This window comes from Haliotis rubra, unplaced genomic scaffold (assembly GCF_003918875.1).
Source record: "Haliotis rubra isolate DU_JTF1 unplaced genomic scaffold, ASM391887v1 Scf640, whole genome shotgun sequence".
Lineage (NCBI taxonomy): Eukaryota > Metazoa > Mollusca > Gastropoda > Lepetellida > Haliotidae > Haliotis > Haliotis rubra.
The window spans coordinates 559,322-577,062 of record NW_025767347.1 but is presented as its reverse complement, the minus strand read 5'-3'; the positions used below and the strand labels follow the sequence as shown (position 1 = coordinate 577,062).

At 41.1% G+C, this 17,741-nt stretch overlaps 1 protein-coding gene across 1 annotated transcript; it reads left to right on the top strand.

Moving 5' to 3' along the window:
* Positions 1 to 8,868: 8,868 nt before the first annotated feature.
* LOC124256866 (protein NATD1-like) lies at positions 8,869 to 15,826 on the top strand. The gene is made up of 4 exons (XM_046690836.1): positions 8,869 to 9,020; positions 14,299 to 14,321; positions 14,859 to 14,980; positions 15,257 to 15,826. The coding sequence occupies exons 1-4, from the start codon at positions 8,869 to 8,871 to the stop codon at positions 15,392 to 15,394; spliced, it is 435 nt and encodes a 144-aa protein (XP_046546792.1). The 3' UTR covers positions 15,395 to 15,826.
* Positions 15,827 to 17,741: the final 1,915 nt, after the last annotated feature.

Genomic DNA, 17,741 nt, shown 5'->3' with positions numbered 1-17,741 from the left:
TATCTTCTATTATCTTCTGGTCCTGTTCGTTACTGTTCTGGTTCTGTTATCTTCTCTTCTCTTCTGCTTCTATTATCTTCTGGTCCTGTTCGTTACTGTTCTGGTTCTGTTATCTTCTCTTCTCTTCTGCTTCTATTATCTTCTGGTCCTGTTCGTTACTGTTCTGGTTCTGTTATCTTCTCTTCTCTTCTGCTTCTATTATCTTCTATTATCTTCTGGTCCTGTTCGTTACTGTTCTGGTTCTGTTATCTTCTCTTCTCTTCTGCTTCTATTATCTTCTGGTCCTGTTTGTTAATATTCTGGTTATGTTATCTTTTCTTCTCTTCTGCTTCTATTACCTTCTATTATATTCTGGTCCTTTTCGTTACTGTTCTGGTTCTGTTATCTTCTCTTCTCTTCTGCTTCTATTATCTTCTCTTATCTTCTGGACCTGTTCGTTACTGTTCTGGTTCTGTTATCTTCTCTTCTGCTTCTATTATCTTCTATTATCTTCTGGACGTGTTCGTTACTGTTCTGGTTATGTTATCTTCTCTTCTCTTTTTCTTCTATTATCTTCTCTTATCTTCTGGACCTGTTCTTTTCTAATCTCGTTCTGTTCTGCTCTCTCATCTTATCTTCTGGTACTGTTCTCTTTTGTTCTCGTTCTTCTCCGTCCTGATATTTCCTGGTTTTGCTCTGTTCTCTTATTTCCTGGTTTTGCTCTGTTCTCTTATCTTCTCTTCTGGTTCTGTTCTCTTTTCTTTTTTCCTGTTCTTTCCTGTTCTATTCTTTTATCTGGTTATGTTTCTCCGGGTTCTGCTCTTCTCTTATCTTCTGGTTCTGCTCTCTTATCTCCGGGTTCAGTGCTGTTCTCTTTTCTTCTGGTTCTGTTCTGCTCTCTTACCTCTTGTTCTGTTCTTTTCTATTCTCGTTCTGTTATCTTCTCGTATCTTCTGGTTCTGTTCCTTCCGGTTCTGTTATCTACTTTCTGCTTCTGGTCCGTTTTGTTCTTGTTCTGTTCTCGTTCTGTTCCGGCAGGGTACATAGTCGAGAACGGATGGTACATCATTCCAGACATTTATTCAAGATAATATTTGAGAGACATTTCGGCACATGTTTGTCTCGTGCAACCCATGGCACAATCAACAGTCACAGTGGACGTTCAGCATCTATAAGGCGTGCCATGAGACAGAGATTATTAACCGAGCGTGTTTCCCAGTCATGAATATCAAATATTATGAAGAAGAATTGTATTATACGAGCCTTTGGCGAGCTTAATACAGATATTTTATATATGATATATATATATATGATATAAAATGATACGGAAACACACGAGGTTGATAATCACATTATCATATCATGTTATTCTTAAAATTACTCCAAAACGAAGCAAATCGTTCGTGAATTTATATGATGATAATCGAGCATTCGCAAAATAATGCTTACACCATGGTGAAGGTTGCCCATGACGTAGGCATATGGTTGTGAGTAAACTCGCGATAACGTCATCAATGAAATGTAAACGTTTTAGGATTCGCATGGCGTGTATGGAGCTTTGTGAAACTAGTTCGTGTATTGACCTTAATTGCATAATTATCAGATTTGGATGCCAAGTTTATCAGATTGCTTTATTGCACCGATAACACCCTCCGTAACATGATCAAATTGTTTACCTCTCAAGGATTGTTGACGCATTTTCTTTTTAATTACCTCGACACACGTGATGCATTTGGTTGCTAGGCACAGGTGGTCACGTGATTAGCCTACACCCCAGCATGATGCTTGGAACAGAAGAAGGTGAGCAGCAGAACCGAAAAAGTTCACATTCAATTTACTCGATGTTAACTTGCACGGTTCGAAACGTTCCACCACAAAGTGAATTTCATTTTTTAATGAATGACCATTATATTATGACTTGAAGCGAAAATAAGAAGACATCCATTTGATTTAATGACGCTAAGAATGTTGAAATGTCTCCTATTGTTACACGTTACGGGGGTTTCTTTTATGGGGCGGGGGTCATAACCAATTTTGTTAGCACATTTCATTCGCACACGATTCAATGTGTTGAATTCTTTAGATATAAACACTATAACACTCATTTGTTAAATTACGTTATATACGGAGACCTGAGTTGGGATTTACGTCTCGCCGGCATTTTCCCAGTCATATAGTGACGACAACAAGTCTGCATTAATAAACATTTCAAGTACAAAATCCAAACGAGTTTTACTTCAAAAACATACTTATTCATTTCACTGTCATTTAAAAACAGAAAATGCCATAGCACCAAATTCCCTCAAGTAGTTAACAATCAGATGCCCGCTCACGCGGGAAAACAGATCTTTCAGATTTCTCGCATCATAATGTGAATCCCTTGCAGTCGAAAAGCCCACACAGTCAAGCAGGATATGTACGGAGAAGAAAAAGTTTTGACATGGAATTCATACATTGAATCTTATGAATAAACCTTTGGATTTGAACTGTGTTAAAACGGTCAAAAATGAAAAGGGGTTGTCGTTCGAATTGCACGAAATATGCAAGGAACAGGGCATATTCGAGAAAAAACTGTCACTGACGTTCACTTTAAAAGGCCTCTCAATGCGGTGAGTGAGTCAGTTTCTTTTTACGACGCACTCAGTATATTCCAGCTATATGGCGGCGGTCTGTAAATAAGACAAGACAGTCCAGTGATCAACAGCATGAGCGTCTATCAACGCATTTGGGATACGATGACATGTGTCAACCAAGTCAGCGAGTCTGACCACCCGATCCCTTTATCCTCTCACAACAAGCATGGGTTACTGAAGATCAGTTCTATCCGGAATCTTCACGGGTCATCTGTATGTAGTCCTAAGAACAGAAGTGAGAAATACGTCTCTATTCACCGTTTGAGAACAAGTTCCACATGCCACGCATGTGATAGATGGAGAAGTATGCTTCCAGGCGCGTAGCAAGCCATTTTTTCGTGTAAGCCCGATAGGTTGCAAACCTATAATATTAAGATAGTATTGAGGGCTTGCCCAACCTTTTCAGGAACAATCATTTGTAAGCCCGGGCTTTTTTTTATAATGGTAGCTATGCCCCTGGCTTCAGTGTGTTACCTCGCAGCGTGACACTGCTCGTCGATTCAACGTCCACAGAAACACGATCTGGCACTTATGGTGACGTTTTCAGCATACAATCTAATTATAGACTACCCCTGCAGTCGCCGCCCACCAGAAACGACCCCACATCAAGACCGATGGATTCGAACCACGTACTTCTGACACAGGAGGCAGAAGCCCTTACATCCGGTGCCACACCTGGCAAGCAACAGAGGTGTATCTGCGAGAACATATCAACGACGTGGAAGACAATGATCTTCCGCGGGACTTGTAGGTCTCAATGAGACAAATGCACAAATAGGACACTCTCGAACGTGCTTGTGAACTCCCTCTTGTGTTGTGGCTCATTTACATATGCAAGGTGCGCTGTTCTTATTGACTGTTGCACAGCATCCTCACCGTGTCTCAGCAATCATCTGGCATGTCGGATGTCAAGTAACAAGTGATCACTGTATCTCAGCATCCATCTGGCATGTCGGATGTCAAGTAACAAGTGATCACCGTCTCTCAGCATCCATCTGGCATGTCGGATGTCAAGTAACAAGNATGATCACAGTCTCTCAGCATCCATCTGGCATGTCGGATGTCAAGTAACAAGTGATCACCGTCTCTCAGCATCCATCTGGCATGTCGGATGTCAAGTAACAAGTGATCACAGTCTCTCAGCATCCATGTGGCATGTCGGATGTCAAGTAACAAGTGATCACAGTCTCTCAGCATCCATCTGGCATGTCGGATGTCAAGTAACAAGTGATCACATGTGGCATGTCGGATGTCTCAAGCATCCATCTGGCATGTCGGATGTCAAGTAACAAGTGAGTGCATCCATCTGGCATGTCGGATGTCAGTAACAAGTGCATCTCAGCAATCATCTGGCATGTCGGATGATAAGTAACAAGTGATCACCCTGTCTCAACATTCATCTGGCATGTCGGATGTCAGTTACAAGTGATAACCGTCTCTCAGCATTCATCTGGTATGTCGAATGTCAGTAACAAGGGATCAACATCTCAGCAATCATCTGGCATGTCGGATGATAAGTAACAAGTGATCACCCTGTCTCAACATTCATCTGGCATGTCGGATGTCAAGTAACAAGTGATCACTGTCTCTCAGCATCCATCTGGCATGTCGGATGTCAGTAACAAGTGATCACCGTCTCTCAGCAATCATCTGGCATGTCGGATGTCAAGTAACAAGTGATCACAGTCTCTCAGCATCCATCTGGCATGTCGGATGTCAGTAACAAGTGATCACCGTCTCTCAGCAATCATCTGGCATGTCGGATGTCAAGTAACAAGTGATCACTGTCTCTTAGCATCCATCTGGCATGTCGGATGTCAGTAACAAGTGATCACCGTCTCTCAGCAATCATCTGGTATGTCGAATGTCAGTAACAAGTGATCAACATCTCAGCATTCATCTGGTATGTCGAATGTCAGTAACAAGGGATCAACATCTCAGCAATCATCTGGCATGTCGGATGATAAGTAACAAGTGATCACCCTGTCTCAACATTCATCTGGCATGTCGGATGTCAGTAACAAGTGATAACCGTCTCTCAGCATCCATCTGGCATGTCGGATGTCAGTAACAAGTGATCACCGTCTCTCAGCAATCATCTGGTATGTCGAATGTCAGTAACAAGTGATCAACATCTCAGCATTCATCTGGTATGTCGAATGTCAGTAACAAGGGATCAACATCTCAGCAATCATCTGGCATGTCGGATGATAAGTAACAAGTGATCACCCTGTCTCAACATTCATCTGGCATGTCGGATGTCAGTAACAAGTGATAACCGTCTCTCAGCATTCATCTGGTATGTCGAATGTCAGTAACAAGGGATCAACATCTCAGCAATCATCTGGCATGTCGGATGATAAGTAACAAGTGATCACCCTGTCTCAACATTCATCTGGCATGTCGGATGTCAAGTAACAAGTGATCACTGTCTCTCAGCATCCATCTGGCATGTCGGATGTCAGTAACAAGTGATCACCGCCTCTCAGCAATCATCTGGCATGTCGGATGTCAAGTAACAAGTGATCACAGTCTCTCAGCATCCATCTGGCATGTCGGATGTCAAGTAACAAGTGATCACTGTCTCTCAGCATCCATCTGGCATGTCGGATGTCAGTAACAAGTGATCACCGTCTCTCAGCAATCATCTGGCAAGTCGGATGTCAAGTAACAAGTGATCACAGTCTCTCAGCATCCATCTGGCATGTCGGATGTCAAGTAACAAGTGATCACCGTCTCCAACTCAGCATCATCTCTCAGCAATCATCTGGCATGTCGGATGTCAAGTAACAAGTGATCACCGTCTCTCAGCAATCATCTGGCATATCGGATGTCAGTAACAAGTGATCACCGTGTCTCAGCATCCATCTGGCATGTCGGATGTCAAGTAACAAGTGATCACAGTCTCTCAGCATCCATCTGGCATGTCGGATGTCAAGTAACAAGTGATCACAGTCTCTCAGCATCCATCTGGCATGTCGGATGTCAGTAACAAATGATCACCGTCTCTCAGCAATCATCTGGCATATCGGATGTCAGTAACAAGTGATCACCGTGTCTCAGCATCCATCTGGCATGTCGGATGTCAAGTAACAAGTGATCACCGTCTCTCAGCAATCATCTGGCATGTCGGATGTCAGTAACAAGTGATCACCGTCTCTTGTTGATGACAGGGAACTATACACCGCAATTATTCCATAAAAATTTACCAAAATAAAAATGAAGTGATAAAACCATCCTGAGCCATGTCACTCACGTACAAACTTATTTTTTTAGAAAGTAGGACTGCATAGTGTGCGAAATAGCCACTGGCCCGCTAGCCCGTGACTAGTAAAAATCCAGTCAGGTCAGTAAATCTCCAGTCACTGGCCCGACTGCTTAGTGAATTCCCATGGGGTCATTTTAAAAATTTATTACCCACGTGGTCAACGTATGGTATAGTTGCATCCTAATCTCGTACGTCGCACGAGTGTCGTATCGCGTTGACCTATGTCGTAACGACTTGACCTGAGATTCTAACGACTTGATTGGATAACCCATGACCTCTATGTTAGGTCACGTTGTGACGGAACTACTTGTTCATTCATAACAAACACGTGAATTCATTCATTCTACAACTTAGATGCATTGTGGGAATGTAAACATTGCGAACGTTGCCGTGTCGCTGTTTAATTGTGAGTCGAACTGAGACATTATATCCGTCTAGAAACATAAAGGCAATGTTTCACCAGCGATGATAGCCGAGTGAAGCAGTTGCAAACCAAGAAACGGGGTGCTACGGAGTAGTTTACTGTAGGAGGCTGTACGAGAGGCGATGACAACTGACATGCATCGTGACGTCGGTTACCAAGGGGACAGACGAGAATGGCTTAGTGACGTCAATACAGTGTGACGTCATGCAAACTCTTCCGCAACCTCTTTATGAAACCGGTTTCGGTTTAAAACCACAACAATACCAAAACTACGCTATTTTGTCAATTTAATGCATGTAAGACGTGGGTAATAAATAAAATACCACACTCGGTCTCATTACATGCGAATTATACGAAACTCGTGACCTTCCTATGGTTTCTGACCTCGCTTTTGCTCTGTCAGATACCATAGGAAGGACACTCGTTTCGTATGATTCGTATGTAATGAGACCTCGTGTATATTCTCTATAATATCACTCTCTCCAACTTGTTAAGTTATAATACACTTTGAAATCATGTAAGATTATGACCTGATAAATAATGCTATTTTGCCTTTTTGTAATCTTTTGCTTAGTTTCTACATTCAATTTTTGGGCTAGTAAATTTTTTGTGGGCTAGTAACTTTCCGACGGTCAAGCAAAATTTGGAAACCTTTTTTCGCGCACTGGCGACTGAGTTTGACGAATATTCTTGTTACATGATGGCAGTATGTACAACAAACGAATCTGGACCAGATGACCCCAGCAATGTCGACACGTCAGTAATCTGTTGCAACCGTGCTAGGCGCACTTGAGTTCGATTCCCCACATAGGTGCAATACGTAAAGCCCATTTCACACCCTCGTGTTTAGTGACGTGCGTTGTAAATATAGTGACCCTGTTCACAAAGCGATCCTAGTGGTACCACTATCGTAGATCCTATGCTATAACATAGACTTACGACCGTCGTAGCTACGATTGCTTCGTGAAACGTGTCCCCGATCTACTACTCACCCTTGCTGTCAACTGTGACGTTTGTCCCTGGGTAAGGTAGCTCTGGTACAGAAGACAATCGCTGGAGGACCCCAGAAGCGAGAATCGAGAGAGGTAGATCTCAACGTTTTATAACAGTCTTTCCCCGTTCATTAAACATTCAGTTCAATCACTACGACATTCGCATTTCTTTGATTGACAGATTTATGTCTCCGGATTTTAGACGAGGTGTTGGGGAGTTTGGTAAATCAGGTGTATCTGTGAATAATTTAGATTTTGAGAACTAGGGATATCGGGTTTTCTCGTTCGTGATATAATGGGCGTAACATATATTTTGCGACTTACACAGAAAGGTAGGAAGCTAGGGAGCTAGTACAGATTCGTTTTAGATTTACTGAAAGAGGAGAATGGTGGAAAGATAATCGACTCAAACTGAATGGTATGCAGTTGGGTTCTTTCACTATTACAGAAATAAGGACAGTGTACCACTGGGGCGTAGGAACGGTTTTCAGAGAGGAGGGTGGGTGGGCTAATTTATTATTAGTATTGAAAATCAAAATGAAATTGTAGTTATGGTAAGGTAGAGCCTCCCCTGTTCCTACGCCCGTGTACCACATGCTGTACAATGTGCAAGTTTTTGAAACCGCGACGTCATCACAGTGCGGTCACTGAGCGGTACACAAGTCAGCTAATATAATATAATGGTGGGTATTATGGGGACTAGTACCGCTGATGGGTCGTTGTCGGCACGGGTACCACAGATGTGTACCAGAGGTACATTTCTGTGTACGTACCCTGGCCAAAATCAGAAAACAGAAAGGTATCCATTACCCATTTTACCGTTTTTGATCGGAACTGCCACACTGGTGTATCAGATTCATTCTGTTGGGTTATTTAAGATGCGAGCATTTTTAGAGAATAACCCACGAGGTACTAATGATTACGGGAAATATGTCCCGAATGCAATTAATGTTCACTGTCCCGATCGAGCTTAAGAAAGGGCCTTGAAAAATGAATTTCACGAGGGACATATTTCCCGTAATCATTCGTACCTCGTGAATTATTCTATTTATTACCCATTATATAATTAACCCGTGATACCAGTGTAAACGCCGCATCTTCTTGTGTTTACAACTAAATCAGCTGATCTGTATTAGTGCGCGGATGAAACCAAACTGCTCAAACCTAATAGAATCACATTCGAACATCCATGCTTGTCACGTCCTCACTCACGTGCTATCAACATGGGTAGAGGAACAACAATGCCCGTATCAGTTGTGAAGGTAATAAAGAGGGTATTTTCTTTCTTTTCGTGGGAAAAGAAATTGGGGAAGAATATGATAAATTTGAATCGGGTATTGCCAAAAACAGCCCGAGCTGTGGGACTATCTGTGAGTCAAGTCTGAGGCATCATCAATAAACAGACGACGAAAGGTAGTGGAGGGACTGTCAAAAGAGCGTAGAGGTAGAAAGAAAGTGGTTGGCAGTTTTGATAGGGGCATAATCAGGCGCGCAGTTCAAAAGCCGCATCACTGTCAAACGTATCCAACGTGAAATTAGGGATACTATTTGTGTTTCAAGCAGCACTTTAACATGAAGGGCATGGGGTTCCAATATACCAAACGAGGAGAAAATAGACATTTGTTCAGAGAAGAGAAGACTATGGTCAATCACAGATGTGCCTACCTGAGACAGATACGTGAGTACAGAGAACTGGGCTTTGACATTGTGTATACTGATGAAACGTGGGTGAACAAAAATCATTCGACAGATAGAATGTGGCTGCCATGTGACATGTCCTCTGCACCTCAGATACCTTCAGGTAAAGGGAAAAGACTCATCATATTACACCCGGGTAGGAGAGACTGTGGACTGATTCCAGGATGTGACCTTGTTTTCGAGGCTAACAGCAGTGAGGGTGACTATCACAAGGAAATGAATTCTCAAGTCTTCATGGAATGGCTGGAACATCAACTGTTAGCAGAGTTGCATAACCCAAGCGTCATTGTTTTAGATAACGCTTCTTACCATAATTTGAAGCTGGAATCAACAGTTGCCCCAACCATGGCCAGCAAAAAGTGTGTGATTCAATCCTGGTTGAAAGATCATGATGTTTCTTTTGATGCCAAAGACACAAAACCAAAACTTCTTGAACAAATAAAAGTAAACAAACCTAAACCACAGTACCAAACCGATGCTCTAGCTGGATCTCAGGGACATGTTGTTCTGAGAACTCCAGTGAGACACTGTGAACTCAACCCCATTGAACTAATATGGGCGAATTGCAAGAACTTCGTGGTGAAAAAGAACAGCCCTTTCAAACTTTCAGATGTGAAACGATTGGTACAGCAAGCTCTTGATTGACAGTGAAACATGGACAAATGCCGAAAACCATGTCATCAAGATTGAAAATGAATACTGTGAGGTTGATGGGGTTGCTCAGAGTGCTGTCCAGCCAGTGATTGTCCATCTTGATGACTGTAGCTCAAACGAGTTATGAGACGACCCTCCACTTAAAACATGTGCATTTCATTCACGTTTTGATTGACAGACGGAATTGACATGTTATAGCCTGTTACATACTGTTTGCTGCATCAGGTATTTTGTTTCAATGTAACACATATTTATCGGGTAAAGTCCTAATTTTATATGACACAGTACAGTTTTAGAGCCTATTGAGATAGTGAATCATTGTTCAATTTCATATTTCATGCATTCAACTACGAAGATGATAATGTTATTGATTTATTAAAGATAATCATCCATCTAATATTTTGATTTCTACTTTAAGTAAACGACGCAATATTGTTAGTGAAGTATGAAATAAAGCATTAAATTAGCATCAAAATCGAAATCCTGTATGTTTTTTGTTTCTTTTATAAAATCTCGAATCAGTGCGGTTACAGCACGGTCAATTTTCATCAATGAATCGATGAAATATTATGAAAGAACGTAGTGGTATGAAAGTAGTTCCGGCATCCAATGAAAATGTGTGCAAAATATGAAAAAGAGTGTGTGAGTGAGTTGAGTTTTACGCAGCACTCAGCACTATTCCAGCTATATATGGCAGCGGTCTGTAAATAATCGCGTCTGGACCAAACAATCCAAGGATCAACAGCATGAACATCAATCTACGCAATTGGGATGCGATGACATGTGTCAACCCGGTCAGCGAGTCTGACCACCCGATTCCGATCTGACAAGCATGGGTAACTGAAGGTTCATTCTAACCCGGCCCTTCACGGGTTATCAAAAAGATATCACACGTGATCTCCTCACCCGTATGGGTAATAATATGTATTCAATATTTCACGATTGTACATAACACGTTTTGTTGTTGAATTTAATTATAAGGGTGACTGTTTACTATTTTCTGTTTATTAATGTATAAATCGAAAACCGATGTGCACTTTTTGTAAGAATCCGCAAATGTACAGTTTAAAAATAAATGTGAAATAAATCAGCCTCTTTCAGTAAGCTGGGCCACGTCTCGCGTATCACAACAGTGTCATATGCCCTAATGTTAATGTTAGCGAAACAATGCCCTGTGACGTCAGAGTAGCCAGCAGGTTGCTGCTTTCATCAGATGTTCGAAAGCTCCCCTCTGAGATCTACCATCACAACACACGATGTCATTGAATACGCCCAGTGATGTTGAGAGTTTTATATATTTTTGTTACTAAATATGGACTACGGCGGCTGAATAAATTTAGCAAGCGGGAATTTATGAAAGCGTTTTCATTTTCCAATATTGTTTTTTGTTAGTTTCATGAAATGAGAGATTGCATGTGGGAACTAATACGCATATTCCATTTTTTTTCATTAATTATTTCATGATTTTTCATGATGATTTACATGAATGCCTTTTAAGTATTTTTGTTTTCACATTTCTCAGATCCGGATGTCTTGTGCAGTAAATTAGTTTGACATTGCTTCAACCTTCCTTGTGGTGACATTTCGCTAAAAAGTTTCTGCCTTCTCTGTACCGCGTCTGTGGTGTTGTGGTTAGAGCGTCCGCCCGGAGAGCGGAAGGTCGAGGGTTCGATCCCCGGACGCATCATACCAAACGACGTTAAAAGAAGGCACGTGTTGGTGGTCCCTGCCTGACGCTCGGCTGGGTGGGTACAAAGAGGACTGGTCCGCTCGGAGTCAGTATACTGTGTCTGAGTGGGGTATTCATGCTTCACTGCGGCATGGTATCTCAGTGGGCTAGCACTATAAATCCAGCTGGGCTTGTACAAGGAACCACACATACACACGCATGCACGTCGTCATATGAGCGAAATATTCTTAAATATGGCGTTAGACCCCATTTCATCTGACTTATCGGCATAGGTACTACAGAAGTGTACCTTAAACAAAGTAAAAATACAGAAACGTGCCCTTTATCGTGAGAGGAGTCCATATTGTGCAACCCAAAACCGAAAGCGTACGAATTTGTTCCCGTTCAACTGATTGCGGGTGGTAATAAATTACCAAAATACAATCATATAAATGAAAGCAGACAAAGTGACGAGAAACATTCACATTCACTGTAAACCAATACACGCTGTGGTGAGACGTCAAACAAGAGATTCATGCACAAAACTTTACACATCCACAAATTCAGTGGCTTATCAGAAGAGTTGCACAGCGTGTTTGTCGTAAGAGGCTTGGTTGGCTCATGTGCCATCGCCTACACGATGCGGAATATGCATGATTGTCCCCACAATTCCTGTAAATGATGATACAGGTAGGCACAAAGGGAATTCCCTTGACTGTAATTCAACTGGGATCCCTCCGCAGTCAGAAGCGGTGAAAGTTGTGCGCATTTGTGGGCGTGACTTAGTTTTTCACGTACATTTGGGAAAGTGTTTCACAATAAATAACAATGAACACATACAATGCCATGTAACATTAGCCCTATACACTTGCCTACGATGCCAGATTTTCACCTGCGGTCTTGTCATTTTCATAAATGGACATCGTTCATATAATCTGATTTGTTTCTTCAGTTCTTCCATTCCAGGAAGTTTATTTTTTATATTTCGAAGAGCTGTTACATTTAAGTCTGCTAAAATGGTTGAAATTGCGATTAATTTTATGGATTTGACATTTATAAATAAAATATTTCACATTTGCATTGAGATAACCAACTGTGGAATTTCCAGGATTACAATAAAGAAACTGTTCTTCTGGAGTGGTATCAGACAGTCTAAGGATAAGTGATGAGTGTGTAAGTGAGTGAGTTTGGTTTTACGCCGCTTTTAGCAATATTCCAGCATTATCACGGCGGGGGACACCAGAAATGGGCTTAACACATTGTACCCATGTGGGGAATCGAACCCGGGTCTTCGGCGTGACGAGCGAACGCCTTAACCACTAGGCTACCCCACCGCCCCGATAAGTGATGAGCATCCCTTTACAAGACTATATCATTCAAGAACATGTCGCTCAGTATTATCGCTGTAGCTACAGTGTGGACATTTTTTCAGAATCAAGGGGCGGTGGGGTAGCCTAGTGGTTAAAGCGTTTGCTCGTCACACCGAACACCCGGGTTCGATTCCCCACATGGGTACAATGTGTGAAGCCCATTTCTCGTGTTTCCCGTCGTGATATTGCTAAATATTCCAAACAAAGTAGTTTAAACTCGCCAACTTCTTTAAAAAGTGGTTCTGGAATGCTCTTTAAAAACTAAATTTTTAAATGTTTTGTTAACCATACAAGCTGTAAAACATTAGATCTAAGTCTCAGACGTTCAACCATCGTCGTTATAACTGCATTGTCTTTCAGTAACTTTTTTAGGTGTGTTATTCCATTCAATATAGATATCTCTTCTTTTTGCATCTTTTAATAAAGATCGAATTTGTTTGTAGCGATCATACTAATTTGATAAATACATTACACGTGAGCAACCTACTTCTGTACTCAACAAATTTCTCCCGAATATTGTTGAATAAAAGAGGCTGATGGGTCAGTGATGACAGTCAACCATTTCTTACGATAATTTCAAGATTTGATCTTAGGACTCAAATGGTTTCGAAAATCTATGCCCTGAATTCCAAAGGGTTACTTTCCAAATGAAAACAATTCATCTTTGAGACTTCTGTGGGTGCTTTTGGGTCGAAAAGATCCCCAAAGGTTGATCACCATATATAATTGGTCTGGTTGTTTTATTAACTCAGAATCCGTGAAGATCCGGGTTAAAATGTACCTTCAGTAACCCACGAAGCGACTAACGGGATCGGGTGGTCAGGCTCGCTGGCTTGGTTGACACTTGCCATCGGTTCCCAATTGCGCAGATCGATGTTCATGCTGTTGATCACTGGATTGTCTGGTACAGACTCGATTATTTACATAACGCCGCCATGTAGCTGGAATATTGCTGAGAGCGGCGTAAAACTAACTCACTCACTCACTATGAAATTACAAATTGTAGATTTTTCTGGAAATTGTGCAAAACCCGTTCACTGAAACGGAATAAGCAAAGCTTAGGGTCGGTTATCTCTCGAGTGATTCCGTGTATTTAATTGTTTTACTAAGTAGTGTTTGAAGTAAGCTTGCAAATGCCAGGATCCACACAATTTAGGCACTGCAGGCACTGACTAAACACCCTGGGTCCTTTTGCAAAACAATTATTAATTGAAACAAATGCAAACCAACTGCGACTAGAGAGTTGTGATGACAAATGAACGGACACATATAGAAGCCTAACTGAATTGATACTACAGGTGCGGCACGACATCAGACTGCCACGAACCTACGGAGGCGCTTATTTCGAACACTAAAAACCAGATAACTGTTTTTGCTTATATTTGAAACACATTCATTACCTTAATACCTTTTATCGCCGTTCGTTCTAGTATGGTCGATTTTTAGTACGTACCAAGGGCAAGTAACTCTAATTTCTTTACAACGAATTGAAGTAAACTGTCGATGTATGTCGATGAATAAAGAACGACCACTATGGACAAAACGTCGACATTGGAAATTTCTGACGTACAGCACAATGTCAGTGAAAAAGAATTTTATGTGACTCTTCAGACCAAGGTCTGACGCCACTGACGGTACGTGTTTTTCGGAAACCAATGTAACCGAGAGCCGCGATGCAGGCAGCAGGGTCTAGGACCATATCGAGGCTTCGACTAGTCTTGACTGTCTAACCCGCTATGGGTAATGATTGATAATATGCCATAGATGTATAGTTTTTTACAACTTTGATATTATATTTTTCATATAAAATTTATTAGGAACTAATATTTGATAAATGTTCCATTAGTAAACTCATAAGAGCAAAAGGAATATTCCTGTATAGGAAACACTGTAATACCAATTATTGTGCATGATATTGATGCTTTAGTGAAGAAGTACAAGAATTAAATAAAATGTTTAATAATCCACATCGCATCCTTTTGGATGATGGAAATGCATGTATGAATTTTATAAACACATGGTGCTGTCTTGACAAGACAGGATTCAAGATTTGGTGCTTTGACAGATTGGTGAAATGGTTTGTACTGCTTTGAGACAGTCCATTTCAGTTATCACTAGTAAGACTAGTGAGTAGTGTGAATCAGCTCAACAAAAATAAGTTCTGTTTCCAGGCATCTCGGGAGAGAAGGCTGTGCTTCAGTATGATTGGCTGACAGAGGACCTCGTTGACCTTTACCACACTGAGGTACCCCCAGTCTTCAGGGGACGGGGTGTCGGCAAACTCTTGGCGAAGGTATGTATATAATAGCAGAGCTAAACAAGACACAGAATCTGTTTGCTTGACTCATCATGGGATCTTTCTATCAGACTGAAAAGCCATTGTTTTGTATAACTCATGCAAATTGGAGACTTGTCATTCATTATTGGGGTTGGATAGTGTGTGCGTGGATGTGTGTGTATGTGTGTGTTATAGGGGAAATCGGGGGGTGGTGGAGTATGGATGTGTGGAGCGTTGTGTTAATATTTTTACAGTACATCTCCATTTGTTGCACAAAAACGTTTGTTGCAGGCTGCCTTGGAACACTTCACAGAGAAAAAGATCAGGATGTCACCAACATGCACTTTCATCCAGAAGTATGTCAATGACAACCCAAGTCCATCATATTCATCGTTGATTGTGTCAGACATTCCTCGGCCAGGTCTATAGGGACCATCTGTGGGGAGGTCTCCAGGTCCGGGATGTAAGCAGCCAACCCTAGTCAGTTCTCTCGGGACATTACTTACTCCACTAGCAGTACTTGACGGACGTTCCTAATCCTATAACCTACATATTCATTGGATCACGCATTTAATTCAATGATTTGTGAAAGGTTTGACATTTTAATGAATGCAAAGATTCTGTGTGACACCTAACTACAGTCAAATACTAACAATCAATTGTCAATACCTGTGCCAGGGGTTTTCCCATAAGACAGACCTCCCAAAAGACAAACCGCTTATAACAACACATTTTATAGTTGGTTGCATAAGGCCTTATAAGCTGTACCCTTGATAATAATGGTATGTGCCCAGATAAAAAAGACAACATTAGTTATTAACTATAGTTTTATCAATTCATGTAATGAATTACGATTTTTAAATCAAGACATATTGCATCAACATACAGAGCTCCAGATAAGATTTAGCTCATCTGGGTACTGTACCCAATGTATTTTTTTGGAGTGGGTATTATGAATGTTGAGTGGGTATTTCATTTTCCGTTACCCACTGCTTTCAAATATATGCGTATTTCAGTCATTTTACTCACCTAAGTAGTATGCCATTGAATAAGTTTACTAAGCAGGTATGTTCTGCCTTATGTCATACCTAATCAAAACCAACTTAAATATAATGGAAATGATTTCAGAAAAAATCACTCATCCTGTACTGACAATACAACACTAGTCCTATTCTAACAGTACAACTTGATAGCAATTGATGTCTTTTTCATTACGAAGTGGGTTTTATAAATATATTCCGTACGCATTTGTTTTAAACTTTTTGCGTTTTTCTATGCGTATTTTACCCGGATACGCAGCTTATCTGGGCCTCTGAACATATATTTGCCCGATCACATTTACTTGTGAATATTATCGAAAACAATAACAACAAACGTGGTGCTAATTGTGCTTATCCCACCACAAATAACAAACTCTCTTTTTTTTATAACATGTCTGTAACATCTTGATATTTTTTTCATCTTTACAATTATGTAACAAATGCTTCAAGATAGTTTTGGAGAATGTAGTAATTTTCAGTATTAAGAATTTTTTATAACATGATATTGCATATTACATGTTTTATAACAAGTCTAAGATTTGTGATGATGTTTATTGTATCTATTTTGTAAATAAATATTTGGTATTGATTCTATTTGTTACATGTACTACAGTCAGGAGTGCACTTTGTTTGTTGTTTAAAGATGCCTTCTGCAATATTCCAGCTAGATCATGCTCGGAATCCAAAGAAGAAACAACAATCCTACTGGCGCCATTGTCTTACTTGTTAAAGACATTAAATTCAACAACAGTATATGAAAATTCTGAATTTCGGGTATATACTAAGCCAAATTATGCAGTAATGTAATTTTCTGAATAAAATTGATATTTTTATACTTATCCTGACTCATGCTTAATTGCTCGTCTTCTTCCTCTTGCGAACATAGTGGAACACTTGTATCTCCTTATTGAAGCTCCCTTCAATAAAACGTACGTAAAATCACTAATCACTACTCAGCAAGAGTTATCCCTCCTTCCTGTTTTGGCGGGAACTGGCGCCACTGTTCCCCCACATGCTTCACTCTCCTCGAATATGAGCCCGACCCTTGAATTTGCAGGGAAATCGACTCCATGTGGAGAAGCGACCCTTGCTGTACGAGTAAACTTACAAGTACTGGGTTTATCACTTATGCTAGTCTTGAGACGTGCACTGAGACTAAAGCAGAACTCTGCTGAGTGTAGGCATGATAAGTCATGTGATAAGAAAGCGAGACTACGTCTCCCTTCTGTGGGTAACTGTCAACTGTTGTGCAACAACCAGTGGGCCGAAATGGTGAATGCCTGAGACGTCCTCGGTGGCGATATCTCTCAAGTAGTGGTTTGCAAACACCATGTCCGATTTCCAGAAGCAGCCCTCCATGATCGTGGTAAGCAAGCAATTCCCATGTAGAGCGAGTGTTGACGCCAGCGCTCTAATTTCGTGTGGGTTGGAGGCTCTTGGAGGATCGAGTCCTGCTGCTTTGTAGGCCCGTAGAATGACAGTTCTTATCCAGATAGATATCGTAGTGCGAGAGACTTCCGTCGGTGTCGCTGTTGATATCGGGACGAAAAGTCATTTAAACTTGCGTCTCCTCATTCTGGATCGATGTAGATAAACTTTCAATGCTCTCACTGGGCACAAGGATAAGTCAAGCGTATCATGTGGTCCGAGTACGGAGGATAATGCTGGGACGTGGAATTGTCTGTCCGGTTGACCTGGCAGTTGATTCTTAGCGATAAAATCCCATCGCAGTCCCA